This window comes from Rhinatrema bivittatum, chromosome 1, assembly GCF_901001135.1.
Source record: "Rhinatrema bivittatum chromosome 1, aRhiBiv1.1, whole genome shotgun sequence".
Classification (NCBI taxonomy): Eukaryota; Metazoa; Chordata; class Amphibia; order Gymnophiona; family Rhinatrematidae; genus Rhinatrema; species Rhinatrema bivittatum.
Genome location: NC_042615.1, coordinates 354,767,280 through 354,794,392, shown reverse-complemented (window position 1 = coordinate 354,794,392; position 27,113 = coordinate 354,767,280). Strand labels below are relative to the sequence as shown.

At 44.1% G+C, this 27,113-nt stretch overlaps 1 protein-coding gene across 4 annotated transcripts in view; it reads right to left on the bottom strand.

Moving 5' to 3' along the window:
- The window catches only part of RASGEF1B (RasGEF domain family member 1B), a 70,118-nt gene that overhangs the window by 29,046 nt on the left and 13,959 nt on the right, over positions 1–27,113 (bottom strand). For all 4 annotated transcript variants that reach the window (XM_029600150.1, XM_029600134.1, XM_029600129.1 and 1 more), the window contains exons 2-9: positions 19,873–20,055; positions 17,642–17,764; positions 16,220–16,357; positions 5,292–5,504; positions 4,758–4,832; positions 1,977–2,072; positions 1,743–1,845; positions 199–278 (exon numbers count right to left, since the gene is read on the bottom strand). In XM_029600150.1, the coding sequence (XP_029456010.1) occupies positions 199–278; positions 1,743–1,845; positions 1,977–2,072; positions 4,758–4,832; positions 5,292–5,504; positions 16,220–16,357; positions 17,642–17,764; positions 19,873–20,049 (1,005 nt within the window). In that variant the 5' untranslated portion in view covers positions 20,050–20,055. The remainder of the gene's footprint in view (positions 1–198; positions 279–1,742; positions 1,846–1,976; positions 2,073–4,757; positions 4,833–5,291; positions 5,505–16,219; positions 16,358–17,641; positions 17,765–19,872; positions 20,056–27,113) is intronic.

Below are 27,113 nucleotides of genomic sequence, written 5' to 3'. Positions count from 1 at the left end.
TGGAAACATTTTGCATGTGTTAATGATTAACATGATTTAATTCACATTAATTGTCAAAACAAGCTGTTAATTCACGTTATCGCATTAATGTAGTTTAATAAATGTATTACAGTCATTTACAGCACGGCTATAATTCTAGGGATGGCTGGACTTGGCCCTATATATATAGGAGAATATTGGAATAACAGTTCTACATACCTCAAGAATGTCAAACTTGGCTGTCTTGACTTTTGCCCAGGTTTTCTTTAGTCGCGAGACAGGACTCATGTTCATACCAGCTTCAAGACATGAAAAAAAAAAAGTCACTGTAAAACTCATCAGTCAGGAATACTGCAGGAAATACTACGTTCTTTGTAACCTCGCAAAGAGCCTAAACCCACCCATACGATCAGGAAGAGGAAATAAACCAGGCCCACTAAATAAGATTAAATAGACTTTTATTCTTACTACGTCCCAGTTTCACCCATTATGAATTCTATGCGAAACCTTCATCAACCTGACGAAAATTTCATATAGAAACAGATGCACTGGTGAGCTTGGGATCTGGCAATTTCTTTTCATTTAATCACAGTACATCAGGTTCTTGTTTTCTTCCTAAAAGAGATGCAGGATAACATCCGAGGGAGGAAAGGATAATGTGTTTCATTAACAGAAGCGACCAAGAGAAAACTGTGAAAAAAAAAAGGTGGGAACGATTTAATGCAGAAGGGAATCTGAGCCCTGGGTGAATGAGGGAGTAGCAAAAATAGTCCTTTGCTTCTGGGCCAGCCCTATGGCTTAGGTAAGGCAGGTCATAGTAGTGTGCGCTGCCCTGCAGGAGACTCTTGTCTGAAAGGGCTGGCAGGGGTTGGGTGTGCCTTGGAGGTGGTCTGATCTATTCCAGGATCTGAACTGAAGAAAGATGGCCTGCAACTATTATGGAAACCCCCACAGGCCAAAGGAGCAACCTGCAGGGTAGGTCTTGGAGAAGACTTCCCTCCAGTCTATCTGATCAGCGAAGGTATGGGCGCCACCTGGGATGATATCTGGGATGGGGGGGGGGGGAGGGGCGATGGGCGCGGAGTTCTATGAAAGATCGATTAATGGCAGAAAAATTAATGCTTCGGGTGACTGGAGGTGAAAAAAAAAGGACAGTTTTAGAGAGAATGAAATCTAAAGGAAGGTGGGGCTGTTTTTCCATGCTTGCTGTCTATCGTAGAAAAGTTACATTCAAACATTTTGGAGGTGGTGGGGGCGAGGTGGCGTGCAGCCTCGGTTGTGTGCAAAGTACTCGGTTTGCTTTCGACTGCATACACTGCAGCCTGCATAGTTTCCCTCTGAAAACCAGCAGGGGCAAAGCAGGGGCATGTCAAGCAGCCTCACACTCTGTACCTGCTGTTTGAGAAGGTGGCGAAATGGGGGAGGGGGGGGTGGACAAAACAGCATGCACAGCTTTGGAAATCCCATGCATGTGGCACTTTTTTCCCTTCCTTCGACCTCAACAAGCTCTCAGAAGCACCTCCTCTGAATGTTGCTAAGGGAGGGCACCCCAAGGCACCAATACGTGCTTCCGGCCATATTTTGGGGAGGGCAATTCTCAGTCAAGCCCATCTTACCTGAATAAACGCCCTTCCCAGGAGCAGGTACATAAACCCCCATACATACTGTGAAGATAACTTTCCTAGCAGCCAAGCTCTTATTTCTGCCCTCGCCTTGAGTTAAAAAAAAAATAAAAAATGAAAGGTAACAAATGAGATACTCACAAATAATTGCCATTAAGGAGTTAAAGTTGCCAATGTTAAAACATTCCCGTGCTACGTCGATGAAGTATTCAATTATCCTGGCTCTGTGCTTCTTCTTCACCGGCTGTAAAGGACAAACAGGATGATAATTTGACAGCTCTTGAGGCACTTTCTCCTCCCAGTGGCTCATAAGGGGCAGAGCAAATTCTACTGAGATTGGACGATGATAACAAAAAGTCAATGTCATGCTCTCACCATGCAGATTTCCGTGGCAACCAAGTAGCTGAGACGGTTGAACCACTCCACATAGGCCTCTAGGTTACGGGTTTTCCGTCGATCCCCATAACAACTCTAAAGAAAGCAAAAGGGGGTGAGGAATAAAACCAATTTGATTTTGCTTCGTCCTGTTTGTTTTATTTTAACCTTCATTATCATTATATTCAGTTCAAGGATAAAAAGCACGGCTGATATGTAGCTCACTGCTGTTCTGTTTTTTGGATAACGTGTGGCTCGGCATTTTTAATCATCGCGTATTTACCAGTGATCTAAGGGCAAGGAAGGCAAAAAGCCCAGGATTGGACATTTTTTTTCCTTTTTACATAGTTAGTGATTTAGGATCAAGATACAACCTTGAAATTCACTGAGTGCTAGACTGCCTGCTATCCTGTATTTACGTACAGCTGGTTTCGATGGGTAACCTAGCCTTATCCAGCGGCAATCTGCTGGTCTCATATACCCAACATGTGAAAATGTTAGTCTCTTTCATATTACTCGATGTCCAGATGTAAAACAAGATACAATTTCAATACAGTGGGGCCAGCTTTCAATGGTTCACGTGCCCACAGGCAAAAAAAAAAAAAAATGTGGAAAGCAAAACTCAGATTTTAAGGGTCCTACAATATCTAAACCGTTTTTAGCCTTGCCAAATACTGAAAGTCTGATTCAAAATCATCAAGATTTCTCAATGAATTACAAAGCAAAACCCAGAGCCTGACTCATTTAATTTAAACAGACTTTTCTATACTATGGCACATTTATAAAAAAAAATAATATCCAATGAAATGGAGGCATTTAAAAACATTGAGGCCAGTATTCAAAAAAAGTACTATGGGCAACTTAGTACTTAAATTTAGCCAAATAAGTTATCCTGCATATTTAGTAGGAAAAACACCCCACTGAATATCCCCAGTTAAAGTTATCCGGCTGCATTTATCTGGAGAACTTTAAATCTAACGGACTGTCTTTTGAATATCACCAACTAGGTTTAATTATCAGGCCTCCTGTGGCTGGATAATCAGCTATATTCAAAGAATATAGCGGTAAAGTGGCAAGGAGCTTTAAAAAAAAACAACAAAAATCAAGAACAGAGGAATATAAAAGCACCCTGCCAAGCCGAGACCCTGCTCCATTGCCCTTGAAGTCATCTTTATTATTGAATGTATAAAGGCCCACCCCCACCACCACAGTTCTGCAAAAATGTATCCAGAAAAGACCCTCCTGTGCCACCCCAGCCCTCATCTTCCCACCCTTCCAGTACCTGTGCCACTGCCTGTCTTCAGCTGGGCTCGCAATAGGCTGTTACTGGAAGCCCAGCTGGCGCTTTCTGTTTTGCTACTGTCAGCGATGTTAAAAACATAAGCTACCGGCACTGCTATTCACAGCAACACTGAAGGCAGCAGGGACCAGGCTCACGCTAGCAGCCTACCACAAGCCTGGCTGAACACAAGCAGTGGCACAGACACCAGAAGGGTGGGAAGAGTCAGGGCTGGGGTGGCATTGGAAGGCCCTTTCTTAATACATTTTTTGCAGGATCGGGGAGAGGGAAGGCTGGAATTGACCCTTTATACATTGAATGATAAAGATGGACTTCAAGGGGTTCGGGGGAGTGGGAGCTCAGCCCGGCAGGATGTGTTTTTTTTATTCCTTAAAGTGGGGAAGGAGGTATAAGGCTGCCAGGCCTAGGCTACTCTTTTATTTGTAAAGCTGCTTGCCACTTAACTGGCTACGGGGGGGTCATTTACCAAGCGGATCGCACGGGATAAGGGACGTTTCGCACGTGAAAAGTCCCTTATCGCGTGCGATACCAAGATAAGGGCGGAGTCGGGGGCGGCGTCAGCCCCGGAAGAGGAGGAGTCGGGGCGGCACCGGGGCTGACGCCGCGAAGACTGCGCCGACAGCGAAAGGTAAGCACCTTTTTCGTTGTCAGTTTCACGCCGAATAACTATACCTATCGCAAGACCGCCCCCCCCCCCCCGTTTCACCCTCCGCCCCCCCCGTTACCGCGGGATTCAGGGAGCCCTGCGACGTTGGTAAATCTAGGCCTATATTTGTTAAATATAGTCAGCTAAGTCTAAAGTTATTCAAGCACAAATGGCCTGGTAACTTTAGACCTGCTCACAGCCATGTCTTAAGATAGCTGAATAAGTTATTTGACTAACTCAACCCCGCCTCCAAAACATTTATTACTTATTTGACTAACTATCCAACCTCTAGAATTTCTTGCTTTCTGCATTTTAGGAAAGTGAGCTCTGCATACCAAGCCAATAAGAGGGAACATTTCAATCACTTTGTGAGTCCTGCACAAGATATACTGAATGAGGATTCTGAATTGCATGAAGGGCACTAAGAGGCTGTGTTTTTCCGCTAGCCGTGGTTGAAGCAGTCATCGCTTCCTCTGTCATGCTCGGCATGACTCATGACGACCTCTTTGTCACAAGTGTCACTAGAAAACTGACATCTGCAGGACTACCTAGTCTGATCTGTGTTTGCAGAATGCAGCAGGATAAAGGTTAAGACAAAGAACACATTGTAACAATTTAAGTTTCTGACCAAGCTACAGTGAAATTAGAACTCTTTTGGATTAATTTATTTTTTCCATAATCAGTTTAACACAGGGTAATGGCCAAACAACCAATGAAATACATCAAAAGGTTGTTCAGTAATCCTTTAAATCAGATTAAAAAAAAAAAATCAGAGCCCATTTTATATGGATCTCCCACTCCATTTTTCAATAAATTCCTTAATGCCTTCATTCACCTTGTCATTGTCTAGTGGGTCCTTTTGCACAAAAGCTTGGACAAATTCTTCTGGTCCAATGTAAGCAAGTCTGTCCTGTTTTAAAAAAAACAAAAAAATAATTAACATATTGTTTGCTAAAAGATCAAGTTCAGAGAGAATCTCCTGAAAATTCTTTTGAGCAGGGGTAGGGAGTGTTCCAGAAGGTTCCTCTTTCTCCTTTGGCCTTCCAGCTGAATCAGAACCAGCCTCTACTGGGCAGCAGGGCCACGCGCCCTCACTCACCGCCACCAGGTGCATTCTTCCCTCATTTTTCATCCCCTCCCATCCCTCACCTCCAGTCTCGCCCAGATAGTCCTCCACAGGAGTCCACAAGCTGTGGCTCCCCCCCCCCCCCCCCCCCGTCCTCCGGAACCTGCCGCCCCTCTGCCTGGAGTCTGGCCACTGCCTGTGAAGGAAATCTTTCCCTTGATGTGACACGCCTACATCAGGAGGGAGGAGAAAGAATGAATTTGCAGCTGGCAAAATGAAGAACGAACGCAAGGCGCTGCTTACCAGCTCTATATGAGTCAGCTGCTGGGCTAACGTGTAAGGGTCGCTGCAGACGGTCATGATGTCTCGCTGGATGGACTGTGGCTTAGTCTTCAGGACATGGAGTCTGTCCGTGGACTGTGCATTGATCCTTGCAATTACTTCTTCATACTGACTGAGGGCGGCAAGCTTCCGAAGCAAATTCTGGATGATCTGCTGAATGTTCTTTCGATACATCTGTCACAACAAGCATTTAGTTATTACCGAAAGGTAGAAGACCATCCGCAGTTTTGTTTTGTTTTGTTTTGTTTTTTTAAGCTTTCATAGCAATTGGGGTTATGATCTATTCCTTTCTCTTCCCTCCCCTCCCCACCAACAAGTTAAAAAATAAATGAATAACACGAAAAAAACTCAGTCAGCAATCCATAGATTATTGTACACTTAGGAGAAAGTCTAGAGCATCACTAATGATGACTTTGGTTGCAACCTTTCACTTCAGACACTTGTTTAGTAAAAAAAAAAAAAAAAAAAAATCATTTTTACATTTTGTAAAAAAAATATGTAGCAAATAGCTTTGTTTACCAGGGAAATGTAAGACTGGCAGAAAAACAACTCATATTTCCTGTAGCACATTTTCCGTATAAGATCGATGGGCTGTATGTTATATACACTCTGCATGCCCATTTAATATATGATTAACGGCCTGTGCTTTTCACACTGTAAATCCATGCAAACTAGTTTACATTTCAATTAGTTACAGGGTAGGAAGGTCATGGGCTGACAGAGACCTGCAAGTCAAGAGAATTGTTTTACCAATGAACAGTGCCGTGGTGGCGAGGAGGTGAGGCAGATAGCGTAAGCTCCAAAATGGCCAAATCACTTTGGGGGACCAAGGAGGCCTGGGTTGCTCTGCCAGTTCCTGGTTTTTATTGGATAACTGCATCCACACCTCTCTTCTGAAAGACCTAGTCCATGATTACTTTTCTGAGATTCCAGACACTGCCTTGTAAACATTAGCGCAATGCCTAAGCGCTTGAAGAATTGACATGACCAAAGCATTACCAGCCTCACAGTAAAAGGCGACCAGTCTGAGCAATAGATGCTACCCGTTCACTAATTTACTTGTCGCTCACAGTAAGAAACCTTCCTTTGCAGGAATTCTCAGTCCCCCGGAACGGAAAAACACTGCTTCTTATTTATTTTATTTTCTAAAGCCGACCGCAGTACTTTAAAAAAGAAAATATTTCCACTGCTCAGGACCAAGCTTAAAACTGAAAAACAAGCAATGTCAACTCACACTAAGGAAGTCGCCAATACTGGCAGCCCCTCTCCACTGTGCCTAAAAGCGTGCAGCGACGCAATGCGTGCGTATGGCTGGATGGATCAACCAGCTCTATCCAGCCTCATGTAATGGGAGACACTGGCTAGAAGTGAATGTATGAAATCCCAGCTGAAAATCACAGCCTATGGGTTATGAATTTTATTTTCACTTTCTGTGGTCATTCTCTTGGTTGTGGGCAATAGAGATGTGAATCGGAACTGGAATCGGTTCCGATTCCTGTTCCGATTCACATCGTTGATTTTTTTTTGTTCGGTCCCATCGGTTTTGTTTTGTTTTTTTTATCGGCTGCGCCCGAGCCGATAAACAAAAAACCCACCCCGACCCTTTAAAACTGCTCCCTTAGCTTGTCCCACCCTCCCGACCCCCCCCCCAAAACGCTCTCGGGCCATCGGCTGCCACTCATAAAAATGGCGCCGATGGTCCTTTGCCCTTACCATGTGACAGGGGCCAGCCAATGGCACGGATACCCTATCACATGGTAAGGGCAAAGGACCATCGGCGCCATTTTTATGAGTGGCAGCCGACGGTCCGAGAGCGGGAGATCGCTCCGGGGACCACCACTGGACCACCAGGTCATTTTAAAACTTTTTTTTGGGGGGGGGGGGTCGGGAGGGTGGGGGAAGCTAAGGCAGCGGTTTTAAAGGGTCGGGGTGGGTTTAGGGATTGTTTTGGTATGCCGTTTTTTCCGCCCTCCTCCCAAAACGATGAGAACCCCACGAACAATTTCGTGGGGTTTTCCTATCGGTTTCGGGGAGCCCCCTATTTCTGACGATTTTGAAAATATCGTACGATATTTTCAATTGTCAGAAACACGATTCACATCCCTAGTGGGCAACAGCATTGAAAATATCTCTTGATTTCCCCTCGTTGTGAGGCCTAACAAGTTACATGTGCTTTTCACAATTATAAAACACCTCAGATAAACTAAACTGGATTAGCTGCGTAACAGAAAGCTCCTCCACATTCTGCTGCTCTCCTGCTTTGAATGGGTGAAGAGGAAAGCTATCATTAGAAGATAATAACCATGGAAGGATAGATTTTGATGGTACATATTATCAGTCCACTCATGTTTTGTGTGTAAAGAGTGGTAGAAATAGCTGGCTGAATAACTGTTCTATAAACTCAATCCACCCCACCCCCAAGCACTTGATTCTCTGTCATCCTCAGATCACACCTTTCCAGCTGATGGCATAACCCTCTTTTCCATGGCTACATGATCACCAGGTCATGTATTTAAAAATTCCACATGACATGCTTCCTCCTCTCTGTTTCTAAACATTTTCCTTGTCCTATTATACCGTACGTGATACACACCAGGTCAGAATCAGGAGCACCAAATCGAAAACGATGTAATGTGTAGAAGGAAGTCATTTAAGCTGATGGCCTTTGAGTCTACAAGCGTCATGTGGTCAAGACGAAGGAAATGAGCAATCATTTTGCTTGTTTGAATCCCATCTAAAAACTCATCTTTTTGAGGCTGCTTTTAAATCTTAAGCCTGATTGTCCGCTTTCAATCTTATTAAGTAACTAATTTTGACTACTGTCTTACTATACGAAACTCTCCCAAGTCTCTTTTGCCCTGTATATTTGTCTTGATTAGATTGTAAGCTCTATCGAGAAGGGACCGTCTCTTATGTGTTGTTTGTACAGTGCTCCATACATCGAGTAGTGCTATAGAAATATTAAGTAGTAATAGTAGTAGTAACATAAGAACATAAAAAGAGCCATGCTGGGTCAGGCCAAGGTTCATCGAGCCCAGCATCTTGTCTCCCACAGAGGCCAGTCTGAGTCAAAAATACCTGTCAGATCCCCAATAGTAGATCTACAATATTTCTTGCAACAGTCTGAAGAGGAGATGGGTGGCCAACCAGCTCAGATAAAGGCTGATCTCAATAAGTTGTGGAAGATATCTTGGTTTTGTGCCCCATGTTTATAGATTTAATGCCATACATAGATGATCCTTTGAGCAAAACACAGGCTGCAGTGACTGGGCCATGACCAGTTTGCTGCCATCCAGTAGGAAACTTTCAGAAAGAAGATTAAGGTGCTCCAGATGTAAAGCATCTCTTAAACGCTGCAATCTCTCTGTCATAGCTATTTCAGATATTTGCTTCAGTTGCTTAATGAAATGTTTTAGAAAATAAAATATGATCACATTGGAGCAGTCCACTCCAACCTATGACCTCTTACCACATTCCATCTGGCGAGACATTCACAAAAGTTTTGTCTGGTAGGCCATGATTTAATGTGTTCTGTCATCACAGTAGATTTACTCTTTCTTTAGGGTTTAAAAAAGTACTTTTCTTGCATCTAAAGATTTAAACTTTGAAAAAATAAACAAAGGATGTTTGGGTTTTGGGGGTGAGGGAAATAGCAAACAGTGAAGTATGGATGCTGAGGTTTAAGCCACAGTAAGTTAATTCAGGCTGTAGTTTTCCTTTCACACTGATCTGCAATTTTTTTTTCCTGGGAAATGCCGAAGGTCAGCAAGGCTGTGGGATGGCATGCTACTGTGCTTGTCCAAAAGTTGGGTTTGTCTAATTTTAGAATTCTGGTTTCTGGCTATTTTACTCAAATACATGAATCACACCTGAATAAACTTAGTATGGAAAAAAAGCCCTGGATAAGAATTAATTGTGATTGGAACTGCAGCTGGGGCATTACATTTTGTTGTTAAGCTGCTAATCAAATATTTCATTTGGTTTGCTTAAACAGCAGTGCAACCTATCTTCCAAACCACTGTATTTGAAGTAAAAGTAAATATTGGCGCCGATGCAATAAAAGTGCGTCAGAAGCTCAGTGTTGAGCGCCCACTTTTCTAATGCATGCCCGGGCACCTCTCCTGGGTGCATGATGCAATATTTAAATGAGGGGTCGCTAGGCAGGCAGGTGCTAGGGTCAATTGCATGCCCTAGCACCTGCCTGGTGCTAGGGTCAATTGCGTGCCGCTAGCGCCTTCTTGGCAGCAGGCGCCCAGGAGAGGTCTGCTGTCCGCGGGTTAGAAAAGTTAAGTGACTTGCCTAAGGTCACAAAGAGAAACTAGGGGTCAAATCCCATTTGCTCTTTGTGACCTTAGGCAAGTCACGTCATCCTCTTTTGCCTTAGGCGCAAGCTTAGGATCTGGTTTACTAAGGCTTTTCTCTCATTTGCTGTCTATAGTAAAATCAGGCTCTCAGATTGTAAGCCCTTGGAGCAGGGGCCTACCAGTAGTACCTGAATTTGTAACTTAGCTTGGCTTTGGAAAGGCACATAATTATATCTGAAAACTGATTTTAAGAACAGCTTTAAAGCAGGGTGGGCCTGTCTTGCACTCCCAGAGCTTTTTTGACACTGCGTTTGAGAGGAGGAAGCTAGTTTGTGGCGCAGCTGCAGCCAAGCTCCACATGCAGCGAATTCAGGGCAAAAGTGGCCAGCGGACTGCTTTATGAGGGCGACTGCACGCTCCTCCGACCTCGTATATCCAACTGCACTGCAGATTAGTAAAGTGTTGCACGAGCTTGAGTAGACATTGTTGGGAAAAATGTAGCACAATTCTTTTTTTTTTTCCATCAAGCTTTGCTGATTTTAGTCCAGTGTTGTGCTGCGCGGACTCTCAGGACAGTTCTTTTACAGGACATAAGCCTGACCAGCTTATTTAGGCTTGTTTTCTGAAGCTTTCCACAAATTATGGACAACTATTTTCACTATACACATTTAAAGGTGAATTTTAAAAGCCCAATGCAGGCATTAATTAGGGGATACGTGAATGTTGGGCCGATGCACGCTGAGGGGATTTTAAAAGCCGCTTGGATACGTGCCCCACTTCCTGCTGCACACACAAATGAAAAGTTCAAAAAAAGGAGTGGGGCACGCCTGGATTTTAACTTGAAATTAGCGCGCAAATACGCGCACAGGCGCACGCTGAAACCCCCCCGCTGCATAGCTTTTGCTACTGCTATGGATGACGAGCAAGTTATAAAATAAGGATAAATAGAGAGATTGGCGGGGTTTTAAGGGTCAGGGTTAACAGGAGAGGAGGCTATTAAACTAGGGGAGTCTGGAAGTCCTGTTCCTTACCTGGGCAAACTGGGAACGAACTGATAAAACATGGAAATGGCGTTGGCACGCGTCTTTTTAATTCCCCCCACTTACATGGTAGAAGCAGTATTTGCGCGCACAAATGCTCATTTACTTAAAATTGCACACACACGTGTGTGTGCGGTCAGGTTATTTTATAGCATGCACGCATATACACACGTATGTTATAAAATGGCCGTGACCCTGGTCTCAGACCAGCGAACGTGTGCACATGTACGCCCGCACGCCTGTTTAAAAGTTACCCTCCTGAGAGATATATAAGCAGAATGGGGCCGATGCAAAACGGTGTGCTCAGCCGAGCACACTCTTTAACCCGAGGCTGGACACGCGTTTTGGATGCGTGCCCACAGCTTCTTTTGCTACAAGGGAATTAGCATGTCCACAACGCACCGCAAAACTAATAGCACTCATCACATGCAAATGCATGTTGATGAGGCTATTTTTTTATTCACCCCACATGCAAAAAAAAACAAACAAAAACGTGCGCCGGATCCGCACATTTTTACACTTACAAATTAACGCCTGCCCAGAGTGGCATTCATTTATGAGCAGCCCAAAACGTTGTTAGCCCACTGCTCTAACCATTCTGTGTAAAGCCCCTCTCTCTCAGCAATCATGACCAACAAGAAATACTTCGGTTTTTAGGGACTTCCTGATGGACTCTCCCTGTACCTTCCATTGCAAAACAGACTATGAAAGCAGATAAGGACAATAGATCAATTTAGTTTGTCCAATCTGCCTCCTTTTTGCAGTATCATAAATGGGTTGATCTACAGTAAGTCTTCCCTTTCACTGCTTCACAACTAAGGATCCTCTGTACTTCTCCCATATTTTCATCAATTCTGTTCCTATTTTTAACTCCGCCAGTTCCAATTGGAGGCAGTCCCGACCATCTACCATCCTGTGGTTAAATATTTTCTAATCTTAGTGCTGAGTTTACCCCCTTTAGACTGCCTATCATGACCTCTTGTTCTACAACTCCCTTCCCACTGAAAAATATTTGTTTCCATAGTTACTTACATTTCAGTGCTTTTGAACTTGCCGACTTCTTAGAAAAAAGAAACCGTAAGATGCAAATAAAGAATTGTACATTGCAACAGTCTTCCCAGGTTTAACCAGCGTAAACATTCCTCCTTGTCAGAAATAATGATGTATGCCACATTTGATTTAATTACTCATCTTTTCAAATCTGAGCTCAAGATAAGTTATAATCCAGCAATGTGAGCAATTCCCCATCCCAGAATGCTTAGCAGCTAAGTTAGATAGGCAATGGAGAGGTAAACATCTATGGAAGAAGTGGGATTTGAGCCCTCTCGTGTAGTCTAATGCTCTAACCACTAGGCTACTCCTCCACGTCTGTTGCTTGACTGTGATGAAGCACATAACGCTTAAGCAGATTGCTTCATTAATGTGTGCTACCATGTTACCATGCATTATTTACCGCGGCTCTCATTATCTCTATTGGGGCTTATTCACTAATAAGGCATAGTAGTGCATGCTAACAGGTAGTGCACGTTAGTGAAACAGCCTGATAGGAACAGCCCAGAGATGGGAAGAAAGTAACCAGCCGGAGACGTACAGGTCATTGTAAAGAAGACTCCAAAGGTAGTACCACTTTAAGAAAGGAAGGAACAGAGGACAGAAGTCTGCAAGGAGCTGTAGTCCCACGAAGTCAGAACCTGAAGCTAGTCAGGAGAAGGGAACTGACTGCAGAGGAATATGTCAGTAATTATGGAATATAGGTGAGACTGATTAAGAGCTATTTAGAGAGAGCAGAGTTTCTCTTGGAGAACAATGAAAGGGGCAGAGAACTGCTGAAGAGGTGCAGCACAGACAGACAAGCAAAAGCAGATTGGAGCAAGACAAGGTTAAACCAAGAGATACCACTCCCAGTGCAGCTATCCCAATAAGGGAACTGGAGAGCCTGCAATTTAAGGCTAGCAGCAAGAGACAGGAGACAACAGGGAAGGGCATTTGGTTGCAGCATAAAGTCTGGAGAACAAGGATGCTATTTTGCTGCACGTGCTTAGCAAATCATTATTCCAGCAAACGTTTGGAGTAGGTCATTGGGTTGCTAAAAGCAAAGTGCTCAAGATCAGGGCTTTGGAACCAGCGGAGCTGGTGGAGATCAAGATATCTGAATTCAAGAAAGCATGGGATAAGCACAGGAGATCTCTAAGGGATTGTAGAGCTAAGTAGTTGGTGTGGAAGGGCAGACTTAGGCCATATGTGTTGCATCGACCAGCCACAGAACCCGTGACCGGCCTTCCTCACCCCTTTCCACTGCCTTATAGTGAACCAGCTTCAGCTTCCCCGCGTCGCGGAGGGAGCGCCTCCTGCACCATTCTCCTCTCTGTGGCCTTGTTTGCTGCTGATGGTCTTCGGGTGCGGCAGAGATGCCGCCGCCACCCCTTCGGCATGTCCGGTTCCCCAGCCATGTGCACGCGCCTCTTCAGATTATTTAAAGGGCCCGCGGTGCACTAGGCGGCCTGCCCTTTTCTAATGACGTCACTGGGTCCCGGTATATAAGGCCGGGCCCAGTCAACGTTTCTTTGCCTTGGCAACAGGTTCTCACACTAGGCGTGTGTTAGTTGCCTGCCCTGGTGTCCTGTGTTACCCTGCTTGCTCCTTCGGACTGATTCTCCTGGACCTGACTTCTGCTTTGCCTGACCATGCTACGGATCATCTCCTGGACCTGACCACTGCCGTGTCTACCATTCTATCTTGCCTGCCACCTGCCCTGGCTCCAGCCTGTCCAATGATGCCTCTGTTATACTAATCTGGACCAGGCTTCAGCCTGTTCTTACTCAGGCACCCCTGTCTGCCTCTCATTCCATTAAGCTCCCGGGTCTCCGGGGCTCTGCCTTGTCCATATCCGACTGCCGCTGCTGACTGCTGGCTGACCTCCACATATTCCTACGAAGACCTTGGATGGAGGCCCACCTAACTCCAGTCGACCCCAGTACCCAAGGGCTCAACCTGCAGGGAACGATGGCTGATATTGGCGAAGCTCCAGCCAGCTTCCGTCAGTCAGCCAGCTCCGCCTACCGACGGTGGGAACCTGTAGGGTTTGCCCTCCGGGTAGCACCAACTCCACCTCGGCCCAAGGGTCCACCTCCAGCGCAACAATATGGTCTTTATCTGCTATCATGTTGCTACGTTTCTAATTCAATGATTTGCATGTATTTCATGTAATTATGACTTGGTGTTGCCAAGCATTTAGAATTATAAAAATATGAGAATCATTCCACATTTGAATGTTTAGATACAGAAACTTGCTTTTAAGTAGTCTGTTCTACAAGCATTGCAAGGCATGTCACAAATATTACACTTCAGAAGTGAAAAATCCCCTCTATATTAGAAAATTAGCAAAAATGACAAGAGGCGAGTGGCACCTTATAAACTAACAAATTTAGGGCCTTATTTTCTAAGGCTATCGCAGGCTTGCGCTAACAGCGCAAGCCTGTGTTAGCTAGCGAAGGTAGCGCATGCCTGCACTACCTACATCAGGGCAGATTCGGCCCCAGAAGAGGAGGAGTCGGGGCGTCACCGGGGCCGACTCTGTGAGGACGTTCCACAATGCACAGACTTTAAGCCACCTTTAGCAGTGGTGTCTCCTGGGGAGTATTTTGGGAAGGATCAGAAAATAACGTGTATAGAAAATCTGCCCACTCAAAAAGCAGGTGCCAAATTCCACGAATAATTTGTACCCATGGCAGGTGTCAAAGGGAAAGTGAATGCATACCACACTCACAGACCTTGTCCAAGTCTGGACAGTCTGAATATTGCCCCCTCTATATGACACCCTGTGATTAGATAATGGTATGCCCCAAGGACACCCCTGAAGTGAGACCCCTATGTGGATGGGTCCAGGATGTAGGTTGGGCAGCCAGAAAGAACGATCAAGATTCTTCTCTCAGAGAGAGAAAGGAGATCTAGTGGACAGCCTGCAAGGAGCGCAGGGAGGCAAAATTGGTATGGGGCAGGCTAGTACCATTTGACTCCCTGGCAGGGCTGCCATTGGCCAAGGGGAGGAGTATGAGCTCCAGCTAGAGCAACATAAGGACCTGACGGAGAAATCTGAAGTCTGTGAGTAAAGAAAAGAGAGAACTGCAAAGTCAGGAAATCAGTTACCTGACAAGGCGCAGGACTCTGGCAACAAAGGAGTAAGAAGAAAAAGAACTGTTTAGGAGAAACTGCCAGGGAAGTGAGCCAACCACGCGTAGGTCCCCAGGATCTCTGCCCAAGTAGTAACGGTGCAGGGAGAAAGAGGGGCAGTAAGGCCCATGAAGGAAATGGCCTCAGAGGGGACGGCATTTCTCCTCACAGTCCAGTAAGTGTCCTAGCCTGCACTGTGAAAGAGAAGAGGCCACAGACAGTGGGTACCTTGAAGTCTTTCTCTATTTCACAGCCAAGACTTAAGTTGTAACTTACCCAGTGCAAGAATTCAGATTAAGTCAGAACCAGAAGCTAAGGCAAGACTAACTATCTTGGAATATTTGATGCCTCCATGGGACAGGAGATCTGTGATATTTACCTGCATTTAATTGTAAGTTGAACGTGGAGTCAGTGAAGCCCCTTTGTGAGTGGCAAAAGAGTGACTTTATGTTTTTTCTGCTCAGGGTAAAAGCTGTTAGGGTACAGTTAGTCCCACTGGGGAGTTTGAACCAAGTAAGTGTTGCTGTAACTTATACCCTTCTAATGTTGTTGTAAGTATTTATTATCAACAACGTAATTTGATTAATTGAATTTGATTGTTTTTGTATGTTTGTGTTTGTTTGAATTTGTATTGTATATTGTATTGTAATTGCTGAATTTTATTTGTTATTAACCATTTTGAGTAGTATTTTATACTAAATAGGCAGGATCTAAATCAACATTGTATTGGTTGTAATTTAAGCACGATATATACAATTTATAGCAAACTTGTTCATAACCTTTGTAAATAAAATTCAGCCAAGTTGGAAACCCCACATCAGTATGGTGTGCCATCCTTGAAGATGATCTAATAGATTTTACATTAAATTTATCCCTGAAACAATGACCCACCTGAGGGCCACTGATCAACCTATTTATTTAAGAACTCACATAGGTGTGTCAAAGGTCCTTATGTATATACTATGTATGTATAATTTATTCTTATTTTTATACATCTCCTAAATTTGCTCACAGCACTGTTTTACTCCTTTATCTCTATTTCCAGTAAATATTTACAGCTGACATGAACCAAATCTTACCTTTTGCACATTTTTAGGGATGAAATATGTATACTTAAGCTGAGTTCTGTAACTCATGGTCTCTCTTGGCTACTAAACTAAGCTGTGTTGCATCAGTGTTCAAAAATAGTGCACAATGAGCTGGTCTGGTGACACAGATGTATGCTTGGGCTGTTTCCCAAGATTTTGCAGCAAGATCCAGACTCTGTGTTCATCAGTGCAGCCAGGGAATGGCCAGAAACTAGAGACTCTGGTCATGATAAATATTAGTGCAGCATGACACACCATAGTGCAGCTACACCAAGCTCAGGACTGACCTCATCGCTGCTGGTTATTCGATGGGTCAGTTCCTTGAAGTTCCTCATCATTCTTTCATCCCGGAAATCATAAGGAAACGTCTCAGTCCATTCAGTCAATAATTGCAGGATTTTAGGTGCATTTTTTCGTATACGAACCTGCACAGAAAAATGAAAGCGAGTTCTGATAGAATAACAATCAAAACACAAGGGTCACAGCAAAGCCAGTTCATGGAAATGAAAACAAGACAAAACTACTCAGAAAGGGAAAAGTGTTTTCATGCTTTTAAAGCAAGTCTTCACATTATATAACCAATAGGGATGTGCAGAGCAAAATTTTATGTTCATATTTTTTATGTCCGAAAGGGGGTCCCACTTGCGGCCAATATGGACATAAAAAAAATCCAATGAGTTGGGTATATGTACATATGTGCAAAAAAAAAATTTAAACCCCCTCACCCTCCTTAATCCCCCCCCGACTTACCACAACTCCCTGGTGATGGAGCGAGGAGTGAGGACGTCATTTCTGCAATCCTTGGCGAGAAGCATGTGACGTCGGTGGCACGTCGAGTGACGCGGCGTCACGTGACGCCGGCGTCACTCGACGTGCCGCCGACGTCACATGCTTCTCGCCAAGGATTGCAGAAATGGCGTCCTCACTCCTCGCTCCATCACCAGGGAGTTGTGGTAAGTCGGGGGGGGGGATTAAGGAGGGTGAGGGGGTTTATATTTTTATTTTGGCTCAACAATCGCGATTTCCCACATATCGAACATATCTATGTTCGATATGTGGGAAATCCGATCGTTTATGTCGAATCAATTTTTTAAGTAAAAAAAAAATATGAGTTGCGTTTTACTAATGCGGTCAATCCGAATGCACACCCCTAATAACCAAGAAACTGCACTCGATTGCAGTGGCTCATGACTACAGATAAAGAATTCCAACCCTTATGAGGATGAGCCAGACTATTTATCTAGTATATATATTTCATGTATGTAACACTAATGAATCACATACTATATGCAGTTTTACATCTATAGGTAGAAGCTAAGACACTGGTGAAAACTATCTTCCCTTTTATTGCCTGATAAGACAGTTTTATGTATTTATTTAAAAGATTTGCACTCCATTTATCTGGACCAGCCATTCTAAACGAATTACAAAATACATAAACATCTCAGCCACATACATCACAAAACACGGGACCATTCCAAGCCCAACATCCCCACTATCCCTCATGAAGAAGTATCTAAAATAAGAACTTGATAGCCCTTTGTGTCACTAGCGAGACACAAACAGCATATATCGCTCACACTCTAGCATCTGCTTACATGGGCACTCACCAGGAAACATGACCCTTTAATAAATACTTCATTTTGGAAATAAGCCTTTGATTCTCTCTGAGCCAGCACAGAGAAGTGCACATCTTGCAGCTGTCTTACCTTGTCAATCCCAGGCTCTTTAAATCTCTGGTGCTCAACACACAATTGGCAGACCTTTGCCATCAGCTCATAAGGGTGAATAAAAAGTCGGGAACTGAGCAGGAAAGTGAATATGTACGTTCTCTGTGGACATAAAGAGCAAGAGGTATAGAAAAAAAAGAAATACAAAGTATATTGTGTATGAACTGCATCACCTAAGCGCTTTCCACAGACCTGACGATTTGGAACAGGCTGTGCTCCTAGCCATAGAAATAAGTGTTTGTTTTCATCAACATGAGGCATTTCACATCCCAGAGAGTTAGTGCAAACTGTAATTCCTGCAGGTAGCCAAACCGGCACACAGGGCCCATACGAAACAAGGCAGGACTGCAGTGTTTTTCTCTCAGCAGTAACCAGATCTCTCTCAGCTGCCTAATATTTATTTTATTTTTGTACTTGTCTATTTCACTTTTCAGCACTTCAAAGCAGATAATGTAGGCATTTAGCCGAAGGCAGGTCAATCTGGGATTTATTTCGGATGTTTGGCTTTACCTTAAAATCAGAGGGCCTTATTCAAAGCGAGAGGGATTCAAGACTATCCAGATTTTCTTTTTTATTAATTTTCATTTATAGACTCAAATAGAAATCCATAAAAAAAAATTAACAACCATTGATTAATAAAATAAAATCGAGTGCTACCAGTTATTATTAATGAACACATTAAAAAGCACTGCAGCCAGAATCTTAGGGGTGAAAACATCAGACCAGACCGCAGAAGGAGGACCATCCTATACCAACTGCACTGGATCCTGGTAGAATGGTAAAATTCAAAACCTTCTGCTTTGTCCTCAGGTGTGTGGACAAACAGGCCCTGCCGCATCTCTCACAGCTCCTTGCCGCCAGCACCGCTCTAGAGAACTCCAATCCTCTCAGAAAGGCCCTTCTTTTCTCTCCCCCCTGCCCACCAACCTCCCCGGCCTTAACTCCCACAAGACTGACCTGCACAAGACTGAAGGCCTTTAGCTGCTATGCTCCCAAGATCTGGAACGAGGTTCCACTACCCTTGCTTGCACCTTGAACCGTGCTACCTCAGTTTCCAGATAAACGCAAAGTTCAACCAGGCCTCACCCCAGTCTGTCAGTAAAGAATTATATTCCCCTATCCCCACACCTGGGAACTTTCAATCTGTAGTCACCGTGAGATTGTTGTGGATTAGCTGGGAGGTGGCAGGGGGTGTGCCCACAAACTTTCTCCTCTCTTATACACATATTAACCCACTTGCATGTTCACACTAGCACTCGCACACACACACATGCTTAATCTCACATGCTCACACACACACACTTTCTCACACACACGCCCTCTCTCACTTTTCTCTTCCACACACACGCGTCCACTTACTCACTCCCTCACGCTCCCACACTCAGAGGGTAAAAGCATACATTAAACAAAACAGGCGATGGGGTGAACCCTCTGGGACTCGTAAAGAGAGTGGCCAGGGCTCAGATAGCTCTGCGTTGACTTCCACTCTTTGTGATCTCTCTGCCAGGAAAGAAGCCAGTCATTTTAAAGTGCAATCGTCCACGCCCAATTCTCCCAAATCAAGATTATTTACAAAGCTTCCATAAAGAGGAGACAGTAAGATGACTGTGAAGTTTACTTAGCAAAAACTGGAATCTTTATAATAACTGACCAATGCCAGTACCATTTGGTTTTCTATTCTGCCTCTCTTTAATGGGGACACAGAGATCACAACTGCAAGTGTTTTGAAAGGCAGATAAGATCATACAGTTTTCTTTGAGTGAAGCAAGCTCTCTCCTTGGACCTAGTTTGTATAAAAGGATAATTTTTTTTATTTTAATGAGACAGCAATACTGAAGCACATGTTCCAGCTGTATTACATATAGTAATTGCCCTGCAGAATAAACTTTGAGTGATCTTTTCTTAAGTCCTAAAGTAGCTTTTTCAAGCATCCAGAAACAATATTTGATAAGTCTGCGATGAAGCAAACAAAATAGCAATAACTACTGACTGACAAAATAGACTTTCAGCCCTGTTGGCTCGGTACTGAAGAAAGGGATTGATACAAAGCATGAGTTGCGGCCTGTTTTATCCGGCAGAGCCAGTGGAAAACCCAAACGGGTATAAGTGTACCATTAGCATTTCCCTGCTCTCTCAGTATCAGTTAAGTTTCCTGAGTTTTTCAAGGACTTCAATTAGGTCAAATTCATTCTGCGCAAGTCTAGACTTACATCAGGATAGTAGTCTACGTTGGGTACCAAGTGCTGGATAAGGGCTTCCAGGGAGCCTGACAGCAGGTTGTTGTCATGGTAATAAAGTCCCCCACAGCCGTCCTCTTTCGACTGATACAGGTTCCGGTTATAACCACTGCTGTCAAACACTGCCGGAAAAGTAGGTGTCTGCGGCATTCTCTCCTAGGGAAAAACATACAGAAAACACCCCCAGACAATTAAAAATAGGCACCAGTGAAACCGAAAAACAAATGCAGACCTTATATTTATTTATTTAGTGTTTTTTTATACCGGCATTCAAATTGATAAGGGATGCAAGTGACTTATTACTAGAATTCCATCACTGGGAAAGAAAGAAGCATCATAAGACATAACATTTCTTACCAAACATTTTTAAAATGCAAAGCACAGTAAACGGTCAGTTCAAAAGATCCGTGTCTAAAAAGAAAAAAGAAGCCAAAACTATGTACCATTAAACTCATGTAAAATGGTCAAGCTGATTGTTAAATATGGGATATGAGGATATGGGTTTTGTTGTCGTTTGTCTGCAAAGCACAACACAGGACAGCAAGAAAACCTGGGGTAAGTAGAGAGATGCTGAAGATTAAACCAGTGATCAAACAGACTAGGAGATTGCCACAGGAAAAGATTATGGGCATCTAGATAGGCTTAGGGGTCTTTGCTGGCCTTCATATTCTAAAATAAGCTGTGGTGTTTTTTTTTTCATATGCCTACATGAAATAACTTCTCTAATCTCTTAACATTATTGGCTTGCTATATACAATACCGTCCTATTTCTGTGAAGAGAAGCATACTTTCTAACAGCACCAGCCATTACTAGGTACTAAAATACTCCACCTCTTCCCATACCACCCTACCAATCAGAAGATGACTGTGGAAAAGAAAGTCTGGCAACTAACTGGTGTTTTGCACCAGCATGCTGCCCATGCGGGCATGTGTCTGGGTAAACCTTCAGCTCCTGTTGCCCCCACCCCCACACTCCTAATTGCAAAGCCAGATGCTGTGGCTCTGCTCCCCCCCCCCCCCCCCTTGTGTGCAGGCTGTTTGTTCAGAAAGGAGTTTTCTGCAGAGTCCCACAGAGCATCTGTAAAGAGAGGCCTGCGGAGGCACCTGATCTGCAGAACAAGGCGCAAAGTGACAGCCTGCAGATAAGTAGCTTCTCTCCATCTGTGCATTTCACAGCTTGCAACAAAGCACTTTTCAGAGCAAGCTCAGCGGAGAGGCTATTAAGTTATTAGCCAGATTCCTGGGGACATAATGCAATGGCCAGGGCCTGCTGCTGGCGGGCAGCATGTCCAGACAATGAAGGCATTCAAAGCAGGACAAGCCCCCAAGGTTTCGGCAAGTAAACAATAAGGGGAAAGCTAAACGCCAGCACTGACTGGGCTGAGCCTTCGGGCCCTACATGAATCCTTCTTTCACACACTGCCGGGAGTTATTTGCATCAAAATGAGGAAAGGGCTCCGGCGTCTTGAAAGTCACGCCAAGCGGCTGCCGGCATCTGTTCCGCCCTAACTTTTTCACTGCTTCCGTGCAGCCGAAAGTCAACGGCAAGAAGGCGCGAGCCCCCCAGCAAACCCGGCAGAGCAGGCGGCATCGTTCTGGAACGTTAACAAATGGCCGCGCGAGAGGCGGCACGAGAAAGCGTCAGAAAACAAAGCGGCTAAAGTGGCTTGGAATGGCTGTTTTCTGGGCTAATGCATGTTTTGGGGGCCTCAAGAAACACAAAGTAACCGCTAGGGCAGAGCTTTCCAAACTTTTCATGTTGGTGACACACTTTTTAGACAAACATAATTTCACGACACGGTAATTCAGTCTACTAGTAAACCAGAGGTTAAAGGTTAAACGAACGAAACATATTTCGACAATTTATGTATGTTTCCTTAAATATATACATAAATAAAATGTTTCATGACACAACCTATCTCATGAAAACCTTAAATTTATATTAAATATATATATTCCAAGATTCATGTTATTGTTATAATTTATGAGAAACAATAATAAAACAAATTGTCTGTCCCCCACACATTCATCTCTCTCCTCCCCCCAGCACATGTCTGGCCCCCACACACTCATATCTCTCCCCCTCAAGCACATGTCTGTCCCCCCAGCACGTTTGCCCCCCACTCACTCATCTCTCTCCCCCCAGCACATGTCTGGCCCCCACACTCATGTACCTCGTCTTTTTGATTGTTGCCAGTTAAGTGCTTCACTCCCTTCCATGATCACCAGACACTGCTGCTTGCAGTCAGTACTCCTCATGGCCAGGCCTCATCGGCAGCAACAGCCAATGCAAGGATGGCTGGGCTCGTTCCACCCACCAAGCCCCCCAAAAAAACGCGATTGACAGCAAAAATCACCCAATAATAAGCAACCCATAAACTGAAAAAAAAAAGTGAATCTCTAGAAAAAAAAAAGCCCAAACTCGCATCAGAGTTGACCGGGCTTGCGCGACACACCTGCACACTGCAGGCGACACACTAACGTGTCCCGACACACAGTTTGGAAAGCTCTGCGCTAGGGAAAGAAAGGAGCAATTCACCGGGGCGCCTCAGTGTTAGACGATATTTTTGCATGCAAGGCGGAAGTTGTTGTTGTTGCATGGGAGATGCGCAAGAAGTCAGACAAAAGGAGGAAGATGCCAGTACGAAATGAAGGATCAAAAGTTGAAAACTCAAAGACTTACACATTTCCAGAATCAACCTTAATTTAATCTTTACATTTCTGTTTCCTACTTCTGCATTCACTTTGAGTACCTCTGACCTACACCCGGGGGGGGGGGGGGGGGGGGGGGGCAGGGGCAGCAGAATGCTTTTTTGGATAGTTGGGGGGGGGGAAAGGGGGGAACAACCAAGCTCCACCCCTAGCCCCTCCCTCACTGCCCATTTCTTACTTTATGTTCACAGTTAATGTCATTCTGGCTTACTTACATTCTTTGCACAAATCACAGATTACAATGATTCGTTCCCAGACCTACTAATAAAATATTTGATGCTAGAAAATGGCTAGGGTCTTCGTTCTGCTTTCGGGCTGAGGCGACCTGCCCCTGAGAAAAACAGCATTACTAATAGAAGTGTGGGTGTTAATCAATTATTCTGCACTATGTATGAAGAAAGAGAAGATTGAGAACCAAAAGAAGCAATCAGAAATTTAAAAAAAAAAAAAAAAGTGTGGCCTATAGATATTGAGATGGTCCTAATTGTTTGGGCAGCACTCGCCTGCTTAGAAAGAACATCCAAGCTCACCTTGATTATGTCGCCCCAGCATTTGCCCCCCCCCCCCCCCCCCCCCCGGGGAAGTGGGAGATAGTGAATGGCGAGGGCTTGTGTGTGCTGAACTCTCTCAGGGTGGATGCAAAGTATTAGGCATCCTAGGTGAATCTCACAGCCTTGTGCCTCTCCCCCCACCCCCCACCCCCCCTCAACACACACAATAATTATACATTTATAACAGATTTTACATTTTAAAAAAGGGCATTCACAGTATAGTCTTCCAAGGTAAAAAAGTATCACTTACAACAACAAGTATATTATATTTGCATGCACTGCTGTGGCATCAACTAGGAAACCCTGCAAAAAACATTTGGAGCCCATATGGTATGGTATGAGGCCTGTTGTAAAGTGCATTGGCTTTGGTGCTTGTCCCTCAGAAAGCCATATAAACTGAACTACAATTACAGTATAGTAAACTTCCCATATCAAAACAACACTAACAGCCAGCATTCAAACAGTAAGAACCCTACCCGTGAAAATGTAACACTGCAAATATTGCTCCAGGCCTTAATACACCAATATGCATCCTATTAGGAAAACAGAACAGGTTAGGCTGCTATAAAGCACTAAACAGCAGCAGAATACCTCATCTTGGCCACTCATGCAGAGCACAAACAGACCCTCACCAAAGACAGAATAAAGAGACCTTAAAGTACAAAGAGAAACATGCAGACAAAAACCGAACCAGAAAATACAAGACAGACTTTGCAGTGCAACAATGGACAAACAGCAACATCACTATCCCCTCATAAAGCATCAAACAATCAATTTGACTCCTATTTCTGCGAGTTTTTAGTTTATCTATCGGTTCTTAGATTATCTTTTATTAACAGCTAATTTATTTCTTTTATCTTGCGTAGTTTTTAGCTGTTACTATTTTATTAATTATTGTATTTCCGAATATGTTGTAACTTTTGTAAACCGATGTGAAGGTCCGTCCGATACAACGGTATATAAATACCAATAAACTAAACTAAACTAAAGCTTCTAGACATGCTTGGTAAGTTGGGAGCCCGATGGAAATTTAGAAGGGCAGGAGGGAGCATTCATTGCTGGCTGAATGTGGGGGGGGCATGGCCCCTGTGGCCCTCCTTTCTCCTGCCTATAGGTAGTGGAATACATTTTTTGGTTGGGGGAAAGGCCCAGACAACCTCGATCCTCTGACTCCCCCTCCTCCCAAGCTCCCTAGCTGCTGATGCTATGTGAGGCCAAACATTAGTCAGGCCATGTTTCCCCCCAATCCCCAACATACACACTTCTCGGTGTCCAACCCCTTTCTGCTGCCTACACCCCTCTCTCACCTGAACACTTTCTGTTTTCTCAGAGGCTGGGCATTCAAGGGTTATAAAAAAAATGGAACAAAATATGTTCTCTTGCTTCTCCTATAAACAAGATTATTGATAAAATTAAATGAATCTCACTATGGGTTTTTCAACAGGGCCTTGGGAATAGAATGACTTGTGTTTGTCCTGGGGCTGATGTATAATAATCCCCATGCTTGTTTCAGCTGGCACGTCCCCAGCAGTAGCTGCTCTGCTCATGTTTGTTTCATCGTGGTACCCAGCTGCACCGAGTTAGCTCATATACAATACAAGCCTTCAGTAGAAGTGCAGAAGACATAGACCACACTGTGAGGTTCCATTTAACCAAGTGGATAAGACCTGGGGGAAAAAAAATTAAAATCAAGTCCCATGAGTATGGCCCCAGAACCCGTTCATAACTTCTTACTGACCTATTACACCGACCTAGACAGAACTATTCCTGTACATGGTAAACATTTTTGCTCCTCTCTCCCTCATCTACTAACCAGGGGCCTGAGGGATGCGATGGGCACAGCCAGGGCTGGATTTAAGACTAGGCAACGTAGGCACGTGCCTAGGGTGCCAAATTCTTAAGTCACCCAAAAACTGGGAAGTTTGCCCCCAGTCCTCTGCCTATGGGCGCCATAATCTTAAACCCGGCCCTGGGCAAAGTGCTGAAGTGGCACTGTACTTGTCAACTGCACAGAATGGCAAATCACAGGGGCACAACATGGAGCAAGGGACTGGGAGTCCCTCCGTCGGTGCAGAACTATGCCCAGGCTATCCTGCAAGGAGTATCCTTTGGATATGAGACACGGGAAACTGCTAAGTGTGTCTACAGAGTAGGGAAGGGAATGCACCTGTTTAAAAGAGATGGCTTTTTTTTTTTTTTTTTTAACATACTGTTTTTTAAGACTCAGGGCCAGATTTAAGGATCAGGATAAATTAGGGTATTTTTTTTTAATGCAAATTGCTTACAAGGCAGCTTTTTATTTTATTTTTTCCCAGTAATTAGCAGTTTCTAGAAGGGAGAAAGTTTCACAAAAAAAAAAAAAAAAGATATATATATATATTATGCACAGAAGAAGCTGTGGAAATATCAGTGCGGGATTAATCTTCCTATTGGATAAAGCTAAGGACTGGGCAAAAATCTCATCGTGCTTTCTTCACAAGATTCTGCTTGCACTATTTGTGCATGTGCTTGACTTGAAATCTTTTTGCATGTTTTCTGCCCTACTTTTGCTGGAACCTTAAATTTGACCTTAATCTGGTACCAGACTAGAAGTGAAAATGTATTTGCCTTCTTCTAAATGCCTACAAGTTTTGGAATCTGCTTGCAGTGCTGCTTTTCTGCCATGTCATCTTTTTGAAGTACAGCAAATGTCTTCCTTGTCCACACTGTAAGTGGAGTGGAAGGTGAAGACTGCCACTGGCATTTGACCCAGTATCAGAGACGGCTCAGGGGGAATATGATAGAAGTCTTTAAGATCATGAGAGGTCTTGAACGAGTAGTTGTGAATCCGTTATTTACACTTTCGAATAATAGAAGGACTAGGGGGCATTCAATGAAGTTAGAAAGTAGCACATTTAAGACTAATCGGAGAAAATTCTTTTTCACTCAACGCACAATAAAGTTCTGGAATTTGTTGCCAGAGGATGTGGTTAATGCAGTTAGTGTAGCTGGGTTCAAAAAAGATTTGGATAAGTTCTTGGAGGAGATGTCCATTAACGGCTATTAATCAATTTTACTTAGGGAATAGCCACTACTATTAATTGCATCAGTAGCTTGGGATCTTCTTAGTGTTTGGGTAATTGCCAGGTTCTTGTGGCCTTGTTTGGCCTCTGTTGGAAACAGGATGCTGGGCTTGATGGACCCTTGGTCTGACCCAGCATGGAAATTTCTTATGTTCTTATGTTCTTATTTTTAGAAAATCTACACTGCTTGCTATACGGCAATATTTCATAGCCAGCTCCAAGAAGAAGGTATGGGGATGAGTTGTGAATAGAAATGAGGGGTTTAGTTTACCAATACGAATTACAGTCAGATGAAATTCAAAGAATCTCTAACTTCTCATCTTAGAAACAGACCCTGATAATTGTTGGAACAATAAAACCTAGCCAGAAGACCGGGAGAAATGTTATTACAAATTCAGGTAACCGCTAGCTTGTAGCTTGCATTTTTCTTAAGGTGACCCCAGCACAAATCAGACACTTTGATTTTGATGCAGTCTTGTGTCCTAGAATGATCAAGGCAGTCAAACTAGCAGCAAATGATTATGTGAGCCATTGGTGTAATTTGAAGGTGGCCATGGGGCGGAAATGCCTCCCCTCCCCCAAATGCAATGCCAGAGCTAGAGGGCGGGGACCAAGCAGGGTGCCTGCCCTGGCATCAGTCTTCTACACTGCCAGCAGCAAAGCAGGCCTCGCCCCTTGCACGGGTTTCCTAGGTAACAGGAAATCCATGAAAAGGGGGGAGGGCACAAAGCGTGCACCGCTTGCAGGTCCCACGCTTAATTTCTTTTCTTTCTGTGGCCCTTGCAGCCGGAGGATTGAGGCATCGCTGCCTACCCAGAGGCCCTCGTCAGATAAGTGCGTAGGAAAGGGAGAAGACAGAGGTGGGGGACAGAGGCTGTGAGGGGGAATT